The sequence below is a fragment of the Phoca vitulina genome, unplaced genomic scaffold (assembly GCF_004348235.1).
Source record: "Phoca vitulina isolate PV1807 unplaced genomic scaffold, GSC_HSeal_1.0 scaffold3, whole genome shotgun sequence".
In the NCBI taxonomy this organism is placed as follows: domain Eukaryota; kingdom Metazoa; phylum Chordata; class Mammalia; order Carnivora; family Phocidae; genus Phoca; species Phoca vitulina.
Genome location: NW_022589706.1, coordinates 6,942,056 through 6,968,437, shown reverse-complemented (window position 1 = coordinate 6,968,437; position 26,382 = coordinate 6,942,056). Strand labels below are relative to the sequence as shown.

General features: G+C 41.1%; 1 protein-coding gene across 4 annotated transcripts in view; it reads right to left on the bottom strand.

Annotated features, from left to right (window-relative positions):
- Positions 1 to 26,382, bottom strand: part of CC2D2A (coiled-coil and C2 domain containing 2A) — a 137,486-nt gene that overhangs the window by 12,246 nt on the left and 98,858 nt on the right. For 3 of the 4 annotated variants that reach the window (XM_032399981.1, XM_032399987.1, XM_032399990.1), the window contains 9 exons: positions 25,339 to 25,444; positions 25,039 to 25,148; positions 23,689 to 23,785; positions 23,143 to 23,241; positions 19,893 to 20,069; positions 14,900 to 15,103; positions 10,347 to 10,436; positions 8,684 to 8,797; positions 7,066 to 7,200 (listed from right to left, as the gene is read on the bottom strand). In XM_032399981.1, coding sequence (XP_032255872.1) covers positions 7,066 to 7,200; positions 8,684 to 8,797; positions 10,347 to 10,436; positions 14,900 to 15,103; positions 19,893 to 20,069; positions 23,143 to 23,241; positions 23,689 to 23,785; positions 25,039 to 25,148; positions 25,339 to 25,444 — 1,132 coding nt within the window. Of the gene's footprint in view, positions 1 to 7,065; positions 7,201 to 8,683; positions 8,798 to 10,346; positions 10,639 to 14,899; positions 15,104 to 19,892; positions 20,070 to 23,142; positions 23,242 to 23,688; positions 23,786 to 25,038; positions 25,149 to 25,338; positions 25,445 to 26,382 lie in introns of those variants that run through there. The other variant, XM_032399996.1, reaches the window with a different exon arrangement.

Genomic DNA, 26,382 nt, shown 5'->3' with positions numbered 1-26,382 from the left:
AAGGAGAAGAGAATGAAGATGAGAGTAAACCATTGGATTTATTTATCCATTAGCAAGACAATGGTACTTCTTAGAGTTGAATTTCTATAGGATGGTCAGGGAAGAGGAGCTAGATTATTAAAAGGGTTAAAGTCTGAGTTTACTGAGAACATAGAAGCAGGGGATATAATTAGTAATTGAAGAATTTTGGAAGCAAAGGAAAGAGGGGCAATGGTAGTTTAGGGTGTATCTGGGTTGGCAGAAGCATACAAGCACACCTCTGAGATATTGTGGTTTGGTTCCAAACCACTGCAATAAAGTGAATATCGCAGTAAAGGAAGTCAAGTGAATATTTTGGTTTCCCCAGTGCATATAAAAGTTATGTTTACAATATACTGTAGCCTATTAAGTGCACAATAGCATTATGCCTAAAGAAACAATATACATACCTTAATTAAAAAAATATTGCTAAAAAAATGCTAACCATCATCTGGGCTTTCAGCAAATTATCATCACTGATAACAACAGACCATCATAACAAATATAATAGTAATGAAAAAGTTTGAAATACTGCAAGAATTACCAAAACATGACACAGAGACACGAAGTGAGCAAATGCTGTTGGAAAATGGCGTCGACTGACTTGCCTGGCACAAAGTTGCCACAAACGTTCAATTTGTAAAAAACACAGTATCTGTGAATATAATGAAGCATAACAAAATGAGATTTGCCTATATTTTGGGACCGTTGGACTTCTGAGCATATCAATTGGTAGAGAAATTGAAAAAATATAGGGGTAAGTTGGAATAATGAGTAGAGGTATGTCTTGCAGTAAGAGTGGAAACAGAAATATGGGTAGAAAGGGGAGACACTTCTTTCCTGGCAAAGGAGTACAGGAGGAGAAAGGCTGACAATCCAGAGAGGTTGTGTGGTGGAGCAGAGGGCAGTGGAGGTTTTAGAGCATAGTATCAGGCCAACTAGGCGAGGGTGAGGTCCTCTACCAAGAGAGGTCAAGGCTTAGAGCAGCTTTGGAACAGCTGCCATGAAGGGTGCCCAACATCATGTGCAACTGTTGTGCTTCTTGTTAGTAAGGGGCGGGGGGTCTTCCTCACAAAACTGGGTTTTATGTAATTAGTCAGCCATATTGTTTTGAGAACAAACAGTAATTGTTTTGAGAACTAATAATAATTTTGACAGAGAATGGAGTTCTTTGAGGGCTTTTTCAATGCCAGTTGACTCTGCTTGATTACAAATGTCCTTAACCTGGTTCTTTAAACAGGAGGAGCTCAGCAGATCGTTCATGATTATGATAATGCTTCTAATTAAAAAAGTAATGAACGTGAGAATGGTAGTCCACAGTGCTCTTCACACTTGCAGTTAATAATAGCTGCCATTTGCTGAAGACCTATGAAAGATAGCTACTTTGTTGGGTGCTTGGCATATATTCTCTCTAATTTTAGCAGTAACCCTAAAGGGTAGACTAGTGATATTTAATTAATTAATTAATTAATTAATAAGACAGCAAGAGCACGTGAATGGGGAGGGGCAGAGGGAGGGAGAGAGAGAATCCCAAGAGGGCTCCACACTGGGTGTGGAGCCTGACACGGCACTTGGTCTCACAACTCCCAGATCATGACCCGAGCCGAAATCAAGAGCCAGATGCTAAACAGACTGAGCCACCCAGGTGCCCCTAGACTAGTGATCTTTAAAGTAGGATGCATACACCAGAGAGATGAGGAGAAAATATTAGATCTTCTAATGCCTTTTTATTTTTAAGAGTTTTTTCTGTGTATAATGTAATAATATGTTGTGGGCAAATAAAATACATAATTTATAAACAAAAATGCATATATTGTGGGTGCATGCTCAAGTGATTTTTTTCTGACATCCACGAAGATTGAAAGTGAAGGGATGGAAACAAATCATACAAGTGGAAGCAAAAAGAAACTGGGGTAGCAATACTTATATTAGAGAAAATAGACTTTAAAACAAAGACTGTAACAAGAGACAAAGAACACTACATAATGATAAAGGGGACAATCCAAGAAGAGGATATAACAATTGTAAATATCTATGCACCCAAGATAGGAGTACCTTAATACATAGGGCAACTGCTAACAGACATAAAGGAAAAAATTGGCAGTAATACAATTATAGTAGGGGACTTTAACACAACACTTACATCAATGGAAAGATCATCCAGACAGAAAATCAATAAGGAAACAGTACTTTGACAGAAAATCAACAAGGAAACAGTGCTTTGAATGATATGTTAGACCAGATGGACCTAACAGATAGATATATACAGAACATTCCATCCAAAAACAGCAGGATACACATTCTTTTTAGGTGCACATGGAACTTTCTCCAGGATAGAACATGTATTAGGCCACAAAACAAGTCTTAATAAATTCAAAAAGACTGAGATCATGTGATGCATCTTTTCTGACTACACTGGTTACGAAACTAGAAATCAACCACAAGAAAAAATCCGGAAAGAACACAAATAAGTAGAGGCTAAATAACATGTTATTAAATAATGAATGGTTGAACCAAGACATCAAAGAGTAAATTAAAAAAAAAATACATGGAGACAAATGAAAATGAAAAACAAAATCTTTGGGATGCAGTAAGAGATATTCTAAAGAGGGAAGTTTATAGCAATACAGGCTTACCTCAAGAAACAAGAAAAATCTCAAACAAATAACCTTACTCCTAAAGGAGCTAGAAAGAGAAGAACAAAAAAAGCCCAAATTCAGTAGAAGGAAGGAAATAAGATTAGAGCAGAAAAAATGAAATAGAGACCAAAAAAAAAAAAAAAAAAACACAACCCCACAAAAAAACCCCAGAAAAGATCAATGTAACCAGGAACTGGTTCTTTGAAAAGATAAAAAAATTTATAAACCTTTAGCCAGACCCATAAAGGAAAAAAAAAAAAAAAAAAAGAGGACTCAAAATCAGAAATGAAGGAAGACAGAGAACAACTGACCACAGAAATACACATGATTTTAAGAGAATATTGTGAAAAATTATATATACCAACAAACTGGACAACCTAGAAGAAATGGATAAATTCCTAAAAATATGTAACTTAAAACTGAAATCAGGAAGAAATAGAAAATTTGAACAGACCAATTACTAACAATGAAATTGAATCAGTAATCAAAAAACTCCTAACAAACAAAATTTTAGGACTAGATGATTTCATAGGTGAATTCTACCAAACATTTAAAAAAGAGTTAATACCTATTCTTTTCAAACTATTCCAAATAATAGATTTGGAAGGAAAGCTTCCAAATTCACTCTATGAGGCCAGCATTATCCTGACACCAAAACCAGACAAAGACACAACAAAAGAAAACTGCAGGTCAATATCTCAGATGAACATAGATGCAAAAATCCTCCACAAAATATTAGCAAACCAAATCAACAATATATTTAAAAAAATCATTTATGGTCGAGTGGGATTTACTCCAGGGATGCAAGGGTGGTTCAGTATTTGCAAGTTAATCAGTATCATACATCACATTAGTAAGAGAAAAGATATAGGGGCACCTGGGTGGCTCAGTCGGTTAAGCGGCTGCCTTCGGCTCAGGTCATGATCCCAGGGTCCTGGGATCGAGCCCCGCATCGGGCTCCCTGCTCGGTGGGAGCCTGCTTCTCCCTCTCCCTCTGCCTGCCTCTCTGCCTACTTGTTCTCTCTCTCTATCTCTCTGTCAAATAAATAAATAAAATCTTTTTTTTTTTTTTTAAAGATTTTATTTATTTATTTGAGAGAGAGAATGAGATAGAGACAGAGAGAGCATGAGAGGGGGGAGCGTCAGAGGGAGAAGCAGACTTCCTGCTGAGCAGGGAGCCCGATGTGGGACTCGATCCCGGGACTCCAGGATCATGACCTGAGCTGAAGGCAGTCGCTTAACCAACTGAGCCACCCAGGCGCCCTAAATAAATAAAATCTTTAAAAAAAAAGAGAGAAAAGATATAAGCCATATATTCATATATTCATCTCAACAGATGAAGAAAAAGCATTTGGCAAAGTACAACATCCATTCATAATAAAAACTCTCAACAAAGTAGATTTAGAAGGAACATATCTCAACATAATAAAAGCCATATATGACAAACCCACAGCTAACATACTCAATGGTGAAAAACTGAGAACTTTTCCTCTAAGATCAGTAATAAGACAAGAGATGTTCACTATCACCACTAGTCACAGCAATGAGACAAGAAAAAAAAAAGGCATTCAAATTGGTAAGGAAGAAGTAAAACTTTCACTATTTGCAGATGACATGATGCTATATAAAGACAACCCTAAAGACTCCAGCAAAAAACTCCTAGAACTGATAATTGAATTCAATGAAGTTGTAGAATACAAAATTAATATACAGAAATCTGTTACAATTCTATACACTAATAATGAAGTAGCAGATAGAGAAATTAAGAAAACAATCTCATTTACAGTTATGCCAAAAATAATAAAATACCTAGGAATAAACTTAACCAAGGAGGTGAAAGACTTGTACTCTGAAAACTATTAAACACTGATGAAAGAAATTGAAGATGACACAAACAAATGGAAAGATATTCCATGCTCAGGGATTGGAAGAACAGATATTGTTAAAATATCCATACTACCCAAAGCAATCTACAGATTTAATGCAATCCCTATCAAAATACCAATAGCATTTTTTCCCCCATAGAACTAGAACAAATAATCCTAAAATTTGTATGGAACCACAAAAGACTCCAAATAGCCAAAACAGTCTTGAAAAAGAAGAACAAAACTGGAAGCTTCTCAATCCCAGATATCAAGATATACTACAAAGCTGTAGTAATCAAAGCAGTATAGTATGGTACTGGCACAAAAATGGACACACAAATCAACAGAACAGAATAGAGAGCCCAGAAATAAACCCATGCTTATATGGTCAATTAATCTTCAAAAAGGAGGCAAGAATATGCAATGGGAAAGACAGTCTTTCCCAACAAATGGTGTTGGGAAAATATGCAAAAGAATGAGCTGGCCCACTTTCTTACACTGTACACAAAAATAAACTCAAAATGGATTAAAGACCTAAAAATGAGAGCTGAAACCATAAAAATCCTGGATGAGAGCACCGGCAGTAATTACTCAGACATTGGCTGTAGCTACATTCTTCTAGATATGTCTCCTGAGGCAAGGGAAACAAAAGCAAAAATAAACTACTTGGACTACATCAATATAAGAAGCTTATGCACAGCACAGGACACAACAAAACTAAAGAACAACCTACAGAATGGGAGGAGATATTTGCAAATGATATACCCGATAAAGGGTTAATATCCCAAATATATAAAGAACTTACACAACTCAACACCAAAACAACAACAAAACCCCCAAGTAATCCAATTTTTAATTTTTAAATTAATTTTTAATTACTTAAATTTTTAATCCATTTTTAAATGGACAGAAGACATGAACAGACATTTCTCCAAAGAAGACATACATATGAAAAGATTTCCAACATCACTAGTCATCAGAGAAGTGCAAATCAAAACTACAATGAGATATCACCTCACACCTGTCAGAATTGCTAAAATAAAAAACACAAGAAACAAGTGTTGGTGGAAAAAAAGGAACCCTTGTGCACTGTTGGTGGGAAATGCAAACTGGTGCAACCACTATGGAAAACAGTTATTTTTTTTTCTCAAAAAATTAAAAATAGAATTACCATATGATCCAGTGATTCCAATACTGGGTATTTACCCAAAGAGAACGAAAACAATTAATTTGAAGAGATATATGCACCTCTGTTGTTTATTGCAACACTATTTACAATAGCCAAGATATGGAAAGAACACAAGTGTCTACTGATAGATGAATGGATAAAGAAGATATATATATATAATGGAATATTACTGAGTCATAGAAAAAAATGAGATCTTGCCATTTATGACAACATGGATGGACCTATGGGATGTAATGCTAAGTGAAATAAGTCAGACAGAGAAAGACAAATACCACATGACTTCACGCATATGCGGAATTTAAGAAACAAAACAAACAAAAGAGATTAAAAAACAGACCATTAAATACAGAGAACAAACTGGGGGTTGCTGGAGGGGAGGTGGGTGGGGGGATAGGTGAATAGATAAAGGGGATCAAGAGCACACTTACTGAGATGAGCACTGAGTACAGAATTGTTGAATCATCATATTGTACACATGAAACTAACATAACACTGTGTGTTAATTGTACTTCAGTAAAAAATACACATTGGGGATGCATGCTGAAATGATTTTTCTGACAGATGCATAAAGTTCAGACCACTAAGATGATGATGATAAAAACAATCATAGCAGACGTATAGAGTTGTCCCTGTATGTTAGCTGCTTTACACTGGTCATCTCATTCATGGCTCACAACACTCTTCAACGTAATTGCTACCATTACCTCCATTTTACCAAAGAAGAAGCTGAAGCTGTATGACGTAAGAAATTTTCCCAAGCTCACACAACTAGTAAATGATGAAGTTTAAACTCAGGCAGTCTGACCCCGTAACTCATGTTTTTAACCACTGTCTTATATGGTACCCTTCATAATTAAGTTTGCCCCCTATCACCTGGTGGGTACTAGGAGTCTCTCTTTAAAAAGGGAAGGGAAGGGAAAGAAAAAAGGAAGAAAGGAAGGATGAAAGGAAGGGAGGGAGCAGGAAAGATGGGAGGGAGAGAAGAAGGGAAGGGAGGGAGGGACCCAGTCTTCTCAGGTGATAAATTTGCCTCACTTAGTTCTCAAAACACTATGAGTTAGGTACTTATAAACTCTGTTTTGGAAGAGACAAGTGAGGACAGAACCAGGACATAAACGCAGGTCCTCTGAATCTGAGTTCTATATTCTTTAACCTCATTGTGCTTCTCTGCAGATCAGGTGACTAATTCAACCAAAAGTTACTGTTTAGGACATCTTGCCACGTGCTTGACACTACATTTCTTTAACTGTTACGTATGTATGTTTATATAAATTTTTTGGTACATAAAATTTTATTAAATCAGTAGGTCAATTAAAAAAAAAGAAAGCAACCGTCATCCAAAGGTAATACTTACATTATCGGGACCTATTAAACAGCCCACACTTTTTAAGGGGCAGAATGTATCAAATTGTCCATAAAAATGTCCAGTGCAGGGATTCCATATTAAATAGTGACTTTGCTCCCGAGTTAGCACATAGGCAGTTGGACCCTGAAGGAAGATAGTCATTAAAACAGTTTCCCATCAATTATGCAATTGAGGTCAAGATTAGTTTGCACACAGAATTAATTACTTCGGTTGGACCCCAATTTCTAAAATTCATGGCTAATGATGAAAATTAGTTTGAAGTTCTAGGTTGCATTGGATTTAAGAAATAAAATCAAATGTTCATTTTTGCAAAATGCTTGCATCTGCTAGTGCAGTAGACCAAATAGGGACAGTTGATTAAGTATTTAGAAGGCTGATTATGTCTGAATACAACTTCTGTTTCTAATACAGTAACTAGTGTTTGAGATACATTTATAATTATGTAAATGCATAGAAGATGTTTTGAAAAGATACGTACCAACCTGTTAGCAGTGAATACACCTGGGGTAGGGAGCGGGTTTGGGGGTTAGAAACTGACAAAGTACTTTAACTTTTTTACTCAGAGTACTTGTCTATTACTGTATTATTATTATTATTATTATTTTTTTACAGTGAGCATTTATTCATTTACTGCTCGTGTGTGGACTTCCTTTGATGTTCACAATAGCCTTCTGGGGAAGGCAGGGCAAGATTTATTATCCTGGCTTCCTTATAAAGCTCAAGAGTTGTGAATTGACTTGCTTAGAGCCACACAGCTCATGAGGAATAGGCAGAGCTTTGAACCCAGGCTTCATGACTTCCTAGCCTAGTGTTCTTTCCCTTGTACCAGCCTCCCTGAAAGATAACGATGGAGAATGAATTAGTTTTTGGATGTGATAATACCTGCCCAGTGGCAACTCGTGCTACCTAATTCCCAAGGATTCCTGGAAACTTGTGGCCTCCTTTGGATACACTCTTTGGATAAGCTGCTTCAATTCATGTGAATTTTCTAAACTCGTACCCCAAATTACCCTAACATTCCCCAAATTTAGGGACATTTGCAGTGGGCTGGGGGAAACATTCTAATAGTTGGTATCTCCAGTCCAATAAAAGTAACAATAATATCAAAATATAGCTGCTAACATTCTTTTCTTTGCTCCTGTGGTTGTCTGCTGGGTTCCCCTTTGCCTGCTGGTTAGTCGCAGATGCCCGAGGAAGCAGTGGGCGTGACAGAAGAGATCTCTAACCTCGCCACACTTCTTCAGATCCCCTTCACTCCTTAGCATGAGTAGCACTGGATCACTAAGGGAATCAAAGTTCTGAGTACCATGGGCAGCTGGGGGCTCAAACTAAAAGGACAGAGTCAGGTGGGGCCTTTGAGTGATAAAGCGTTCAGATTTGCCAAAAAAAGCCCCCAATCAGAAGCACTGATCAGAGCCCTAGTACCACTAAAAACCATTTCATGTCTTATCACTGGTTCTCTCTCCCCACGGTGCAATCTCTGGACCACTTTCCTTTCAACTCAAAGGATCGTTATGCAAATTAGTACTGTTCATAACCTGGAACCTAACGCAAGTGTCTTAAGACAACTACACTCCTCTGTTGGAGCCAGCCTGCGTGGTCTTACCTCAGGAATAGCACTGCCCATCATGAGCCAGGCCTTCTTCCCCAGAGAGAGAAAATAATTACATAGTAATACTGCATGCTCTTCTTCGTCTCCTGCCAGGAGATCCAGAAATTGCTGATGGAGATGGAAAGAAAAGAAAAACGATGTTGTTGACTGACTGCTTCATTCTGGATGGGCCATACAGGATTTTTAAAAAGTCACTGTTAAAACTAGTGCCCTAAAGTAGAAGACCTATTTTAAAAATCGTTTTTTCCATATTTTGGCACTATGTTCTAATTCATTAAAACAAACAAACGAATATGGTATTTTCTCTGACATTGATGACGTGGATTTCTAGAATCAACACTATGGTGGGGGAGACAAATTTTAAAGTTTTACTTCTTGTTTTGAATTTATATATGATAGCTCACTATGTGTTGAATACTTTTTTAAAGACTATTTTTACAGCAGTTTTAGGTTCACAGCATAATTGGAGTAAGAGATTTCCCATCTACCCTTGCCCCCACATGTTATCAACATCTACCCACAGAGTAGGATGATTGTTAGAACTGATAGACCTACATTGAACATCATAATCACCCAAAGTCCACAGCTTATGGGAGGGCTCACGCTTGGTGGTGTACATTCTTTGGGTTTTGACAAATGTGTAATGACATGTACCCATCATTAGAATCTCACAGAATATTTTCACGGCCCTAAAAATCATTTGTACTCTGCCTGTTCATATCTCCCCGTGCCCTGCCCCCAAATTGTTTTAAGCACATTGCATGCATTAACTCATTTAATCCTAGAATAAACTTTTGAGGGAGGTACTTCTCTTCCCATTTTATAGATGAGGACGTGGAAACACAGAGAAGGAATACCTAGGGAGTGGGAAAGCCAATCTGGCTCGAGAGCACATGAATTATTCTGTTCTTTGCATATTTTCTTTAGATGTCGTGAGGTTGTGGAAATGTTACCTCTAATACTGTCAACATTATGTTGCCAAAATATCCTGGGGAACAAAAAATTTAGTGTACTTAAATTTCTTTGGTTTAGAGCTATCTTTCAAAGGATATTAAACAATATTCTACAATTATCCAAACATAGTACACATGAGATCCAGAAGCAGAATGAATACCTGTGATGATATGTGTGTTTGTTTCATAGAAGATCCATTTGGTTGTAACATACACAGATTGTAAATTCCATGAGGGCAGAGGCCATGTTTATTTCGCTCATAGCCTGAATTTAGTACAATGTCTGATATGTGGTAGGTGACCAGGAAGTACATACGGAATCAGTAATGACATGGCATGCCTTAGGAAGCCCATAAATTATGGAATATATGAGTTCCATGTGTAATATAGAGTATAATTTTGATTTTTTTTTAATGAATAAAACTGGGATATTGTTAAGATAATACTGGGAGGATAAATCAGTAATAAGACTTCTGAAATGTTTTTTATTCTTTGTGCAAATATTTTTTTCTTAATTTCTGAACTTGGTCAAATGGAACCAGAAAGAAAAAATACTTCAGAATTTAGCTCAGTCTGCTAAACAGATGACCAAGTGGATTTTTATAAGGACCAATGAACATTGCAATTTAAAATTATACAAGCCTTTGGCCCGTGTTCAATGAAGTCAGCACAAACTAGTAAATCTGTGAGGAAGAGCTACTCACATCAGACGTGCTCCACATGTCACAGATGCCAGCAAATGAAACCGTGTCAGGCAAGAAAGGAATCAATGACACATATCGAGCCACCAGTTCCTGTTTGAACAAAAAATAATCGAGCAGTTCCTGTTTAAAAAAATAATTTGTGGTAAAATAGAAAGCTGGATACTCTACCTCATTCCTTGCAAGAAAGTTTCACGTATCACAAACATTTATGTGTACAAAATGAAGTGAATGCTCACCAAGTGTTTACTGAGTGTTGTATTAACATTATGTCATTTCAGCCTCCGCACACATCCTACAAAGGAAGTCACTGTTAATATCCAGCTTTCACACACGAAGACACTGGCTGCTAGGTCGCTTTGAAATGTCCTCTTTTTTTTTTCCTGCACTTCCTTACTTTCTGGTATAAGAAGACTTTCACAGTCATCTTGTATTTCTTCTGGCTCAGTCCAGAAAGGAGCCATTTCTCCAAGGAGCTTTTTAGAGAGCAATAGTATTTAGAAACCAAGATCAGGGCATCATTGTAGTTACGACTCATGTTCCTGCAGTTTGTAAACATCTTATTTGTGGCTTTTCATTTCCTTTGTGGTATCTTTGATAAACCCAAGTTCTCACTGTTAATATGGTCAAATGGATCTTTTTTTTTTTTCTTACAGCTTGTTTTTTTTTCTATCTTGTTTAAGAAATACTTTCTGTCTCATGTCATAAAGATGACTTGTAATAAGTCGTAAAGATAAAGTTAAAAAGTCATAAAGATAAAAATGCCTTCATATTTAAGTCCTTAATCTGTCTGCAGTTGAGTGATGTGAAGTAGGAATCTATTTTTATTTTTTCCATATGTAAAAATCAGTGATTCCAGTAAAATTTATGTAATAGTCAATCTTTTCCTTACTAATTTCCAATGCTAGTTTTGTCATCTGTCAGGTTTGAGTGGGTTATATTTGAGTGGACTTTTTATTCTTTTCCATTTTTCTCTCTGATATCTGTGTGTCGATACCATTTTACTTTAATTACTATGGTCTCATAATAGTCTGGATGTATGGTATGGGAAATCTTCCCACTGAGTTCTTCTTATTCCTCAGGATGTCTTGGCTATTTTGGCCCTTTGCACCATCATATAAATATTAGAATCAGCTTGTAAAGGTCCACCATAAACGGTTTAAAAATCTAGTTTGACAGTCTTTGTTTTTTAACTGGAAAGTTTAACCCCTTTGCTTTGATTGCGATTACTAGTAAACATTTAGACTATTTCTACTACCTTATTCTGTGCTTTTTATTTTTCACACTTTTTTCTATGTTTCTTTTTTTCTCACCACTCTCTTCTTCATCCCATTTCATTATTTTATCTCCTGCCACGTTGGAAGCTATATGCACTTTCTTTTATTCTTTCAAGTGATTAATTTAGAAATTTCAACATGGGGGCACCTGGGTGGCTCAGTCGGTTGAGCCCCTAACTCTTGATTTCGGCTTGCGTCATGATCTCAGGGTCATGGGATCGAGCCCCCTGTTGGGCTCCGCACTCAGCACAGAGTCTGCTTGTCCCTTTCTTTCTCACTCTGCCCTCACCCGCTTGTGCCCTCTCTAAAATAAGTAAATAAAATCTTTAAAAAAAAAAGAAATTTCAACATGAATATTTAACTTAAACTCTATAAGTTAATAAATATCTTCACTTTCCTCTTGGAAAATACAAGGGAATTAAAATACTCTCATCAATCCTGTCCTGACATGCATTTTTTCCAGGATTTTTGTTTTTAATCACTATTTTCCATCCTCATTGCTAGTATTATTGACATGAAGACAATGCCTGTTTAGATTTACTCACAAATTTCCCATTTTCTTTACCATTATGCGTGGTTGTCTAGGATTTTCTGAGAGTTTTCCTTCTCTGAAGTATATTTTTTAGAAATTTCTTAAGTGAGAATCTTTTGGTTGTAAATTCTCCAATGTTTGTGTGAAAGATGGTTTCACTGGATATAAATGACTAGTTTGATGGCTATTTTCCTTCAGCCTTTTGAAGATATTATGCCTTCTCTGACTTTCATTTGTGCAGCTGAAAAGTCCATTGGTTGACTCATTGTTCTTTTATAGAAAATCTGTTTTCTCTCCAGCTGCTTTTAAGATCATCTTTGTAGTTCCCTATGATATGCCTAGATTTTAATTCTATTTTATCTTATGTAGGATATACTGGGCTTCCTGCATCAGAGGATTGTTGTCTTTCATCAAGTCTTATAAATTCTCAGCTCTCTTTGAATGTTGCCTTTCTCCTTTCATACAGGGTTTGGCTGTCCTGCCTCTATCATCATTGTCTCTTAACCTTTCCTTTGAATCTTCTATTTTTTGCTATCTCTGTGCTGTATTCCAAGTAATTTCTTTGCATGCATATTCCAGTTCATGAAGTCTCTCTGTACTTAGCTGTATGTAACTTAACTCTGTATTTAACTGTATTTTATGTTTTGTTTAAGCCAGTTGTTCATTGTCTCGTTTTAACTCTTCTATTTTATATTTCTATAAGTACCATGCAATTATTTTTTATTTTTTATTTTTTAATTTTTTTATTGTTATGTTAATCCCCATACATCATTAGTTTTATTTTTTATTTTTTATTTATTTATTTTTTTAAAAGATTTTATTTATTTATTTGACAGAGACAGAGATAGCGAGAGCAGGAACATAAGCAGCGGGAGTGGGAGAAGGAGAAGCAGGCTTCCCCTCGAGGAGGGAGCCTGATATGGGACTCGATCCCAGGACCCTGGGATCATGACCTGAGCCGAAGGCAGACGCCTAACGACTGAGCCACCCAGGCGCCTTATTGATGATCTTTTATGTTTGTGTTGCTTGGAACTTTGGAACTTTTTCTGTTTGTTTGTTTGTTTGTTTTTAAGTTTGAGTTTACAGGGCGTTCTTCTAGAAAGATTTCTTTTTCCTTCTGTCAGGGATTTTGGGGCATTAGAACAGGGAACACTTTCAATTAAATTTTCAGCTGAAGTTTTTTTTGGGTCATCCGGGCAGTGTAAATTCCAGTCTCAAGTGTGAATAAATACAACTTAGTGATTAGGAATTCCCCGGAGAAACTTTTCTCATTTCTCTTCCATCCACAGTCAAGGCTGAGACAGGCAAGATTCTTTCTGCGAAGCTGGGTATTTGCTGGTGTACCCACCGTTGACATTACCTGTCGAGAGTCCTAACCCTGTACCTGAGTCTCTAACTCAGCCCCCCTCCCTGCCCTGGCACCACACATTACCTCCTTCCCCACACAGCCTTGCGGGCATGCCTTGTGTACATGCCCAGCTCTAGGCATCGGGAATTATTGGACGACCTCAGAGCAGACACTATTTCAGACTCTCACCCTTGTGGAACCTGCTTCATTGTTCCCTGTTTCTGAGTTCCGCCCCTGCCGCCTTAGTTCTATGTCAGCCGTGATTTTAAAAATGGTTTAAATATTTGGGGCGCCTGGGTGGCTCAGTCGTTAAGCGTCTGCCTTCGGCTCAGGTCATGATCCTGGGGTCCTGGGATCGAGCCCCGCATCGGGCTCCCTGCTCAGCGGGAAGCCTGCTTCTCCCTCTGCCCCTGCCCCTGCTTGTGCTCTCTCTCTCACAAATAAATAAAATCTTAAAAAAAAAAAAAAATGGTTTAAATATTTTATTCATCACTCCTAAGTGTTCTCTCCTGGGAGAAGTTTTCTGCATATTTACTATGCTAAGAAGAATAGAGGGAAGTCCCTATTGTGGTTTTTAATAAAAACTGATTAATAAAAAAAGTATCTGAAATGTGGAACACAGGTTTTACTTTTTTGCTGTATCTATATCTGCAAATAGATATATCATCACCCCGTTCCTAAATTATTATGTTAATGACTTACTAGCAGCAACTACTCCCTAGACTACCCACTCTCTAAAGATAGTTATGGGTTACAGTATTCACTTAAAAATAGCCTGTTTAAAATACGGCTTCTGTTCATGTGTGGTTGTGATGGGGAGGGTGCTCTGCAGCCAGAGAATGTGCACGTATATTTAATGGCTCAGTATGGATGCGTTCTGTGGTGACGCTCACACGCTATACATCCTCAAATCTTGGAAATAATTTTTGCCTCATTGGAAGTCAGTGATGCCTATAGTATTAGGTATAATACTGAATAGTTACCTTGCTATGGTAGAAAGTGCATGAGTTCTGAAATCAGAGGCCTCGGTTTGAATCCCAGAAAGTGATGGAGGACGCATAATGAAGGCATGTTTATGTAAGACATTGCCAAAGTGTAAAGCATCTTCCAAATGTTAATTTCCAGAACCCAGTCTAGAGCCAGGGACACGGTAAGCACCCCACAGTCGTTCACTGAGAGAATGAACTAAGGATTACTACCCTCTCTGGTACCTTCAGACTTTTCTAAAGAAAGTGAGCCTCAGAGTAATAAAAAAGTGCTAATCATTTCTCTCACCACTAACGATCTCAATATAGTGACTATCTTAAGTCCTAGGAAATATGGTAATTAAGAGGGCGGTATATTAAAACTGTAACACATTTTTAGGAGCAGCCGTGACGGGCTTGTGAAACACACTCACCGCCGTTGCCTGGGGGCTGCTGGGGCAGGCGTCCAGGAGCTCCCGTGGGGGGTTTAAAGGCTTGAGGTAACGGGTGACAAAGACGGTTTTTCCACTGATGTCAGTCACCGTGGTGAGGCATTGGCGGTGTGGAAACTTTAAGGCACATTCGGTTTGAAACTTCTCTGTTGCTTGAAGCAATTTCTCATCTTCCTGAGAATCAAACTTCAAAGACAAAGACTCCATGGAGTTTACATCTGATTACAGGAGACACAGAACGCGTTGCGATCCCACAGTCGACACGAACTAAACATGTGCTTCAGGAACTATGATTAAGTGACCCCTTACGCTATTGCCGTGCCCTGGAGTCCCAGGGCTTTATTTAATTATAATCTAAAGATTAGATGGATTCATTAAATACTTAAAATATATTGAACAGGATTGAAAGAAAGCAGTCAACAGGCAAGCAGCCCTATGGAAAACTATAACCACCTATATAGAAAGTAAAGTATAATGTACTAATTCTGATTGATGAGACCAAGCAGTAGTTTTATGTGTATTTTGACATTGGTTTTAGAGGGGGGAGGGGCCCAGAAATCTAACATCTCAAAGGCAAAGCTTGAGCAACTCATGTTAAATGCGTAACAAATTGGCAGATACATGTTGATGTGTTAAGTTTTAAATCCACGATCAATGTAATACATAATAGTAATGGGTCTCAAGGAAAGAGGAAACAGAACTAGAAAGATCAAATGTATTATATTTATTTTAAGCAGTTCTCTGATCCAAGATGAGCTACCAATTCCCAAGCTTCTGATAGTAACTCAAAGCAGATGAAACAGAACAATTTTCATTTGCCTTTAGACACATGTTGTAATTTTTTTCCCTAAAGCTATTGCTAAAAAAAAAATAGTTTGAAAAAAGCAGATATTTAAATGTTTTTACAAGAATTTTATTGCTTAGTATAAAAATATACATATGGTTGCTTACATTTCAGACAGTTTCAAGATAAACTCAAATAAAATTTTATTAGAAAAATTAACTGTTAAGTCGAATTTAGATTCTAGGCAGTCCCTGACAATGTGTTTGTTTTGAGAAGGGAGGTGCACCCAACTATCCCACTCATACTCTGCTTTATTTATTTATTTTTTTAGCATTTAAAATCACTGATAAGTTTACTCTGTCTCCCCCTATAGAGTAAGATTCCTAGAATCGGGGATTTTGTTTTGCTCTTGTTTTTTATCTCCAGTACCAATACCACCTGGCACGTAGTACACATAGTAAGTGTTTAACAAATATTGTTGAGTGAATGAACAAGTGCACAGAAAACATCCCCTTACTTTTTTATGACTTCAGATAGAATCTAGACTATCCCAGCTGTTCTTGACTTCTGTTTCATTGGAGCTGGACTGTGGCTCCTGTTTCTAATTCGATTGCTGTACCCTGAGGGATTGGGGTAGCGGTTGTGGGGATTAAGTAGGACGGAGGCACTTCCGGAAGCCTCCCACATACTCCCGTGGGATGTCCCTGACATCTGAAACTGAACATCATCGTCATCTGCATCATCACTGTAACCACCTACTGCTCAGCATACCGCCGCCCCACGGTAGCTGCCCGACAGACGTTAGGACGGAGATATAAATAAATGGAAATGGTGAGCTCTGAAGACTTGTTTGGTATAGGTGTGTCACAGACTCCTGGGATAGAACTGTCACCCCAGAAATAATTGTAACTTTAGAAAGACGGAGAATCGTGCAAGAGTGCTATGAAACAAAGCACCCAGTGAATTCATCCCTATGTTCTTTACACTCATTTATTTACTTACTCATCCAGTTATTTGCTGAGAGTCTGAAAGGTACCAGGCACTGTGGATAAATGAGTATGAAACAGTGCCCTAAGCAACTTCTAGTCTAGAGGAAAACACTAACAAGCAGTCAGGCACTTGAACTACTTGACCAGAGAGTCTATGGAGATAAACACAGGGTGCCAGGGGAGCACTTAAGAGGCAGCAATAGGCTTTGCCCAGAAAGAGCAACAAAAACCTTGAATCGGTCCTGACTATTGGCCTTCCAGGTTGAAGAAACTATGTCTAAAACGTTTTCTACCACTTGGACCTGGATGTGCAGTTGTGTATTTTGACTACGTACCTAGTGCTTCGTGAGAGCAGGGCCCATGCTTGAATCATCTTGTGTTCCTCTCTGCCCCGAGCATACACAAGGTAAGCATTTAAATAAGTATCTATTAATGGTCATTAATACTTGCTTAGGTCACCAGGATGCCATTCCATGGAGCGAAACAGTGATTTATGGAGGAGTATGCCATCTTGGTAATCTAAGAAGTGCCAAGGGAAAGCTAAATACTAGAAGAATTTGGGTTGTTTATTACAAAAAAAAATTAAGGGCTAACTGACAAATTTGCAGTTTGATTCAACACAAAATGTGGAAGATTCTTAACTGGTTCAATTTTTTTTTTTTTTTTTACCTCTAGGTTAGTGTCAGTATTTACAGAAAATCAAATGGGTTCAAAACCTCTCTTTGGACACACTGTGACAGCTCTCCTAATCAGAAATCATTGTCACAGCCGCGCTGTCTCTGTAAGAAGCAGCTCATGGATTTTATAGGCTTGGAAACAGTGGAGATGGTGCCCAGCATGCAGGCTACATTCACACCTATGACTTCCTACATTCACAGCTAACTAAGAATCTCTCTGGCAAAATGAAATGGGCCGAAAGACAGAGCTGGACATTCTTCATGGAACTTCCAACGTCTGCTGTAGCTCATCGCCAAGGGATCGCACATACACCAGGACCCATCAGCTTCCATGAAGTGGCAGGGGACAGAAAGCAGCTAAGTAAAAGCCTAATAACTACCAACGGATGTAAAACAAAATACCTGGTATACCTTTTTAAGCATGTCACTCATCTATCAGAGGCAAGAAAGAAAAAAGAAATGAGAGGAAGACTTTATTAACAGAAATAATCTATTTTTAAAAACTTAACTTTTCTCAAGACAACGTAAAGCAGTTACAGGAAGAGTTTCAGGAGTCGCTACTGATTCTTGCGAAAATTCCATGAGTAAATCCCTTAAAAAGTCAGGGAATGGTTCCCCATGGGATAATGATGGAGGGAAGACTCTAATTTGCTAATTCTGGAAGTTGCTGGTAAGCAGAAAACCAATTCCAGGTTGTGGGCTCTATGCTCTTAGGGTGAGAGCTTGTCTCTCCTGAATCATCTGCAGGGGACTCACCCAGCAGTGTTTTCTGCCACTGTGTTTAGGACATCAGGGTGTTGTCGGTCCACATGCTTCCTCATCAAATAGCAGCAAAGAACCTGCCCTCCAAAGGGGTTTCTTAAGCCTCCTTTCAAGAGGCCTGAGGGAAATGCTCCACACACAGCGGGGCAGTGACCTGCCACCGAAGCAGCAGTGGACAGCCCGGTCACCAGGCTGTAGGCGGGGCAGGCTGCGGACCTGGGCTGGGCTTCAGGGCCCGGGGGGTGGGGGGCAGTGCCAGGTGCTAAGGCGGCTCTGGGCTCTGGGTTTCAACACTTTGGCCGCAGTCGCAGACTGCTTTCACATGCTTTGGAAGCTCACCTCCAGATGGAGTGCTTTTCCTTCGTGAAGAAGACATAGAAATAGCAAAACCATCTTTTGTCTGGGAGCATTCTTCTGTATCAGCATGCTTGTTGGCTTTCTCTTGAGTTTATACATGAAGGAAGAACATTCAGCATACATGTTTCACTTCCTAGAAATATTCTGAAGCGCATGTATTCTGCCGTGTTTTCTAGAGAACAGATTTGTCACAGCGTTTGTGACAAAGGCCAGCATGTGAGATTAATTTGAATTTCAGTAGATTTATTTTTTCCAATAATCCTTGCAAAGGGGAATAGGGATAGTATTTTTCTCTGTGAACCAAACTGTAATACTGAAACAGAAACAGAGGAATGTGCTCATTCTTTTTTTCCATCTCCATCTGAGTCTTAATTACAAAGCTAAGATGGATAAACGAAAGAGTCAGCAGGAGAATCCATGTCTAGTGTAGTAGGTGACAAGCTGGGTTTACACATGAACGTAAGCTCCGTGGGATTTTTCTCTGCTTTTCTAGGCTGCTCTATCCCCAGTGCCTGAGAAATGCCTGTCACATAGAAGACGCTCAGTAAATATTTATTGAATATATAAGGTTTCGAGTCAGACAGACTTGTTAGCTCTGCATTTACTGTCTGGGTGAACTGGAAGGTTGAGCCTTGGTTTCCTCCTGTCTCAGTTGCAGACCCACCGTACAATACAGCTGTGAGTAGTAAGAGAGAACAGGTGTCAAATGTCTGACACAGTGCTGAGGACCGAGTAAGAACTCAGTACATGTGATTGCATTCGTTTATGGTGTGACGAGGTCATGGTCAGTACTTTCCCCGCAAACCAGTGAGGGCGGTGCCCATTAAGGCTGCATGAGCATGTTACATTAAGGAGGTGTCTCCTGGCTATAAGGGTTGGGAAACAGTTGCTAACAAAACTACGTTCTGGAAACCCTTTGTTGTAGAGCTGTTCAGAGTTAGAGCACTTGTGCAGATATTTGTTTCTGTCTGAAGGCACTGAAATGAGGTGACCCCTGGAGGTCTAGCCTTACGATCCTATAAATCGATTCAATGCGCAGCCCAACCAGGGACGTGAGGTCACACGTGGAGGTGTATTTCAGCATGCTTGCCAATAAACATCAAGATAAAACAGCAGTCTGCTTTTTTTCTTCCATTAAGAAAATTCTTCTAAACCTGGCGCATGTTTATGTTTGTCTTGCTTGGCCTGAAAGTTTAAGTTGTGGATCAACCTAAGTATCGGCTCAATGGAAGTACCAATCTCCAATCTCCCCTTCCTTCTGTCCAGACTCTAAGAGTGGTGAGTGGACAGTGTCAGGAGCCCTCTGCCTGCGCCACGCGGTCTGCGTTTATAAAAGCACAGCCCAGCAAGCATAGTGGTGTCTCATCAGCATCAGACATGCGATGCTCAAGTGGGGGCAGGGTTACCTTTTCTCGAACAGACTCCCCGGGAACCAGCTGAGGCTCGATGGTAATGAACAGGGTGATGTAGGAGCCTTCACTCAGGCTTCGCACCGAGTCAAAACTCCGCTCGATCATCAGGTTTCGCTCCTTACTGTAGCCCAGAAGAACAGGGGGAATGTCTATTTTAAACGTCCCGTCAATCTGTGAAGAACATACGACTTGGTGAACATCCTGGTGGTTTTCCAGTGAAAGTTCAAAGGTAAGTGTCAGCCCCTCACCATCTGGTGAATCCAATAAAGACTGCTCGACTGGCATTCAAGGCTCCCCCCTCTTTCTGGGCGTGTCTCCCTGAGCTCTCACGGGAAGGGCTCTCTACTTCCCTGCCTCTGCGAAGTTCTGCAGAGCGTCTCCCAGCTCTGCAGGTTGACCGTGACAGCAGGTCACCTGGGTTCAAATCCTGGATCACACTCCGGGTGCCTCAGCTCGTGCATTTATAAAGAGACAATAACAGGACCTACTTGTAGGGTAGTTCCAGGTGCTGGATGAATAGATGTCAGACACCCAGAGAAATGCCTGGCGTACGCTCAGCGCTCAGTATGGACGGGCCAGCGGCCTTTCCGCCTTTTCTGGAATGCCCCAGAGTTTCATCCCCCCTTGCGGAGTATCAATCATTATTTCCAGGTTCAGGTCGGATGTCATTTCCTTCGTGAATTATTTTATCTCCAGCAGCCTCACACAGAGTGTGTGTCTTCCGCTTGTTACCGTGACCCATTCTGCCCCACTTTGTAGTCGTGTGCCTGTTTATCGCTTTGTTCTGGAGACCTGATTTCTCCCTGTGAACAGATCTGTGTATCACCCCCGTTTCCACCACCCTTCTCCAGTGTAGAGCCGCGTTTTGTTTACACAGCAGGTGCTCAGTACCTGTGGGTCTAAGGCACTACAAGCCACTTGTATGAAATGACCTGACTTCTGCAGAGGCTCCAAAACACAGGACTTTCCACTCGTGTGTAGTCAACACAACAGTAAGTTTATAAAAGACTGTCTGGTGCCACACAACTTTTCAGGGCCGGAATTTGAAATTCACACGCTTACAGAGAATCTGATTTTCATTTCGGTCTTTAGTGGCCTTTATGTCTCAGGAGAAATACAGAAAGAAGTTAAACTTTCAGTGACTGCGCCTTCTAGGGAGGAATTAAGTGAGCTATTGTTTATTTTCCTCCTTACATCGGTGCTTTGCCCCAGAGCCTGCACTGGGGGGCAGGTGAGGGGTACAGGGAAAAGGACACAGAAACAGGCCGCCTGGGTGGCTCAGTCATTAAGCATCTGCCTTCAGCTCAGGTCATGATCCCAGGGTCCTGGGATGGAGCCCCACATCGGGCTTCCTGCTCAGTGGGGAGTCTGCTTCTCCCTCTACCCCTCCCCCCCTGCTTGTGCTCTTTCTCTCTCTCACAAATAAATAAATAAAATCTTTAAAAAAAAAAAAAGCATACAGAAACAACGCCGTGAAACGTGCAGCTGAAACAAGCAGGCGCATCTGATGTGGCAACTAGGCCGATGACCCAGAAAGGAGTGGGTGTTCTCTCCAGGTAGCTGGAGTATCAGGATTTAAGACAGGGTTTCTCTGCCTGGGCACAGCTGGTCTTTGGGGCCTGAGGACTGTCTGTGGTGGGCGCTGTCCTGTGCACCGTGGGGTGTCTGCAGCATCCCCGGCCTCCACCCACAAGACACCACGAGCTCCCATTCTACTTGTGACAACAGCAGTGTCTCCAGACCCTGCCCAATGTCCCCTGCGGGTGCATGGGAGAGCACGAGTTTGGGAGTCAGACAAAACTTTTAAATGACAAATGTAATAAAATCATTCTCAAAAGTAATACTGAAATGTATAAACCCCAACGTTGAATAGTTCTCTCCGTTTACCAGTCTCACTCCCCAGGGATACACAATGTGAGCACTGTGGGAAGTGGGTAAAAGCTGAATCCCACTCTGCTGTAAGCTTTGGGATTTGAGTAGTGACTTCACATCTCTAGGCTTCTGTCTCTTCATCTGTAAAATGGGGACGATAAAGCCGACTGGGTTGTTGTGAGGTTTAACTGAGGTGACATACAAACTAGCTAGTAATGGCATGTAATATAGTTACTCCTACTGTTATTAGTGGGTCAGGATTCGACTTGTTTTGTGTAGCTTCAAACCAGGACCTACAAATAGGGAAGCACACAGATTATGGCATGGTTCAAGGAAGAAATTTATAACACTATGGCAAAGAGATCAAATTCCCTGTTTCTAGAGGCACTCAAGCAGAGTATGGACATTACCACAGTAAAGGAGATTAATTTATCAAGAAGGGATTGGGAGTAATTACCTCTGAGTACCCTTCCAAATGTGAAATTCAGCAATGCCAAATAACATGGCAGTTTTGTTTACAAACTCGTGTGCTCTTAAACAAAAAAAAATTTTTTTCATTTAAGATCTATTTAAAGAGGGAAATGTAAATTTTTTGGCCAGCACATAACGGAAGCTTCACCTGTAGACTGTCCCGTTGTCTAGGGGGAGAATTGCAATTCCAATTATCCTTAAGCTTCCAACCCATCCAAGCCTGGGTCTGGCTGCAGACTCTGGCCCGGGAGACACGTGGTCTGGGTGGTCATCACGTGTGGGATTAAATCGCTCCCTCTGTGGCTGTGGGAGATTAGCTACAGGCTTGTGGCTCAAAGCCTCCCGTTGCCATGGATTTAATACCAGGATATTAAAGCCATTGCAGAATCTTTCACTGTCCCAGATTAGAGCTACTAAGTCATTCAAGAGTTGTTAACCTAATGGGTTCCCTTAAGCAAAATCACTAAACTCTGAAGAAGGGTGTCTTACTTGAACGGGTCTCCACTAACCGTTTCCCGTGTCTGAAATGGGGAGCACTCTAGAAGCATTAATAGAATGCACGTGATTAAATGGCCGTCACTGTGCTGACTGTTCCCTTCAGGTTACTTTCAGGCATCCATCCACTCCACTTTGGTCGTTTAGACACGTTTCCGCTCCGTCCCACCATCTGCTTCACTTCTACTTAAATGTTAGAAAAATTCTCAGACTGGAACTGTCCTCCATTAACTCCTGACTCTAAGGCAGATGGATGTTTTACAAGACACGCAAATATGACCCAAGATCAATGGCTTTTTCTCTTGCTGACAGCGGCTCGCGCATAGGTTCTCTCAGTGGGGAGGGTAGGGGAGCAGTGGACGCAGCCGTTCCCGAGCCCCACGGAATTCGGACGTCGGATGCTTACCTTGGCTTGGAAGTAAATGGTGCTAAATGGGATTTTCACGCTTCCCAACCAGTGTCTCTCAATATGGGTGTGGATTCCCCTTCCTCTTTCATGGTCATCCTGCAGGGGGTGGGAAGTGGTAACTGTTGAGGAACGTCGGCCACTCATGTAATTAACCGGCCCCGGGAAAACGGCCGGGCTGTAGCCGGAAGCCCGCGGGGTAGGTTGGACAGACCTACGGCCCATTCTGGCTCAGACACTTCATCATTTTGTGGCCCTGGGAAGGTCACTCAACCCCTCTGCACCTCAGTTTCCCCTTCACTAAACTGGAGATTTTACAATCTCCTTCACAGGGTTGTTCTAGAATTAAAACCACATATGTAACCCACCCAGTGCAGTTATCGAAAATCAAAAAGCTAGTTCTCTTCCTCCCTTCTCCCTTTCCTGCTCACACATGTCAGGTCTGAAACATGTCAAGCAGCACAAAGACAGAATGTGTTAGGGACTTACAGTGGGTAGAGGGCGTGAACACGGGTGCAGACGCCTTCCTCCAAACTGTGAGCTTACCTCTAGGACGTCGTTCAGCACTTCATCAAAAATGTTAATGAACACATCGTCTCTCACTGACTGCAAACTGGTGGTGCTGTAATCCCCATTGGGGGCCCTGCACATGGGCACATGTGACCAGGGACCATGACAATGGGCAAGATAGAAACAATGAGCGCTCAAATACCCAAATCTGAAAAATACTCAAATATGAGCATAGACATGAGGATTAAAAGCAGTGCTTTCATTTCAAATATTTACCTTTGTACTGAGACGCTTTAACATAATACCTATACTCAGGTGGAAGGGGCCCTAGACTGGAGGCCCCGTAGAGACAGAAGCCCCGTCTGCTGGCTTGTCCTGCTGAGTCTCCCATCATCCCCTCAACCTGCATGGTGAGCTTTGCGAGGAGCCAGCTGGCCACAGCTGAGCTGGCTCGTGGACAGGCTACACTCAAGGGCTCCGGCTGACACTCGTGCCGGTCAGTATGCAGGTTTCCTAAGCAACTGGGCTTTAGAAGATGCGTCTCCAGCAGACCACGCCCCAGTCTTAAACCTCCTGGTGTCATAAGGCTGCTGGAATGGTCCCTGCCTCCCACTCACTTTCCCATAGCTAACTAAGCAGAGCAGGGGTGAGTTCATCTCCTATAATATCACCTGCTCCGAGTCCAGCCCATACTGGGCTGTTGCATGTATTTTGCTGAGCATCTGCCTTTATGTTTTCTCCTTCTTTATGCTCATTGTGTGCATAATAGTGGTATGTGTCCCTCTCTTCTGACTGAACCAGCTCTAATCCTTGCTCCGTCTCTAAGATACTATGTGGCCTTATGCCAGTCACCTTCCATCTTTGGGTTTTCATTTCTTTTCTATAAAAGTAGAGTGGTGCACTAGGTAATTTCTAAGGTTGCTTCAAGATCTGAAATAAGGAGTCTTTTAAATACCTAAAATCACTTAAAGTTTTAAATGCCTATGTAGTATTTCTGGTGAGGAAGAAAGCGTAATTATGGAAAGTAGGGAGTTACAGACTGGGGAGTTTACTTGAAGCTTCCAGAGTCGGGGAGACGAGGAACAACGGAAAGCTGTGTAGGGACTGTGGGGTCCAGGGAATGGGAATCTTGGGGCTGCACGATGCCAGAGCCTGGAGAGGCATGGGGGTGTCCCAACAGTGAACCCGAGTTTCAAAAGTTGGACATTTTCCCATTTTACTCTCAACTGGAGTCAGTTGTGAGACCAGAGGAGCAGCGTGGGACTCGGGGTCAGACTCTTGATCTTGTCCTGGCTCACGCTACAGAAGCTTTCACCCCCGAGGCCCCATTTTATTCACATTTCTTCAAAATATCCTACAGTTCCCTAAAGGGGAAAATACGCTCACCTAAAAGGAAGTTCCAGTTCTTCATTCCAGCTGGGGTTTGGTCCTTCAGCTGTAGTTGTGTGGCAAATCGTTCGTTGAAAAGAAACTTCGACAAAAGGACGTACTAAAACCTTCAAGAGAAGAGCAAGGTGTTAGAGTCCGTAACGGCTCGTTGAATTATTTTGTTCTTGGCAGAGGTAGAATATGTTGACTAAGTAGTGTGTTTCCAAAGAAAATGAAGCATTAAAGAGACGATACAGTTTCTGGGCAGTTCTGAAGGGACAAGGATCTAAGCTGACACGCAGCATCCAGGTACTTCACCTGGCCGAGGGGGTAGTCCGCGCTGTGGGTGGGGCTGTGTGCGGTCGGGGAAGCAGCACGCTTCTCGCTGAAAGTCCGTGACGATCTTGATGGCTGCTGGAATTTGCTAGGAGGGAGAAATGCAGGACAGAAATTAGATACTCAGCAAGATGGCTTCTCCAAAGAGGTATGGTTCTGGAGACAGTCTGTTGACACTTCAGAAAGCTTTTAGTATGCTCGGGTCATCTCCATGACTTAGTGAGTCATATAGCCGCCCCAACTCCCACCCCTAGCCCTGCATGTCTGGCTGGAACAGAGAAAAGGGTCCTCCCCCCACTCCCAGGGGGTGCCTGAGTGAGGAATCTGTCTTTCCCCCCACAAATGAGAGCCTCAGTCCCTCTCAGGTGGCAGAATCCTGAGCTTCCTGGCCAGCCTGCCCTGTCTCCACCCAGGTCCCCTCCCACTGCATTCATTCTCTGTGACCTTGCATTCTCCAACAACTGTGAGCTACATATCCCATGTAAGACCCCTCTCTCCAGGCCTGCCAAGCCTCCCTGGGAAAGAGACCCTCACAGATTCCTAGCTTGAATTAGGATCTATGGGTCTTGCCTTCTTTCCCTTTTGGGATTCTTCTTCTTTTTTTTTTTTTTTAAGAAAGAGAGCATGCACGTGAACCGGGGGGGGGGGGGGGGGGCAGTGGGTAAGGGTGGAGGTAGAGGAGAGGGGGGCAAAGGGAGAGGGAGAGAGAGAATCTTAAGCAGGCTCCACGTCCAGCATGGAGCCGGATGCTGGGCTCGATCTCACGACCCTGAGATCATGACCCAAGCCGAAATCAAGAGTTGGATGCTTAACTGACTAAGCCACCCAGGTGCCCCATCCCTTTTGGGATTCTTAAAAAAAGAAATGAAGATCATCTCCAGAGAGTCTCTCCCAGATACCTCTCCCCTCCTCCTAACGACACCCCTGCATATTTGCACTGAACTTTACAATTTACCAAGTATTTCATATTCATTACCGGCCAAAGTATAAATTGTCTCTTTCTACCAGACTGTCTTCCCTTTTCAC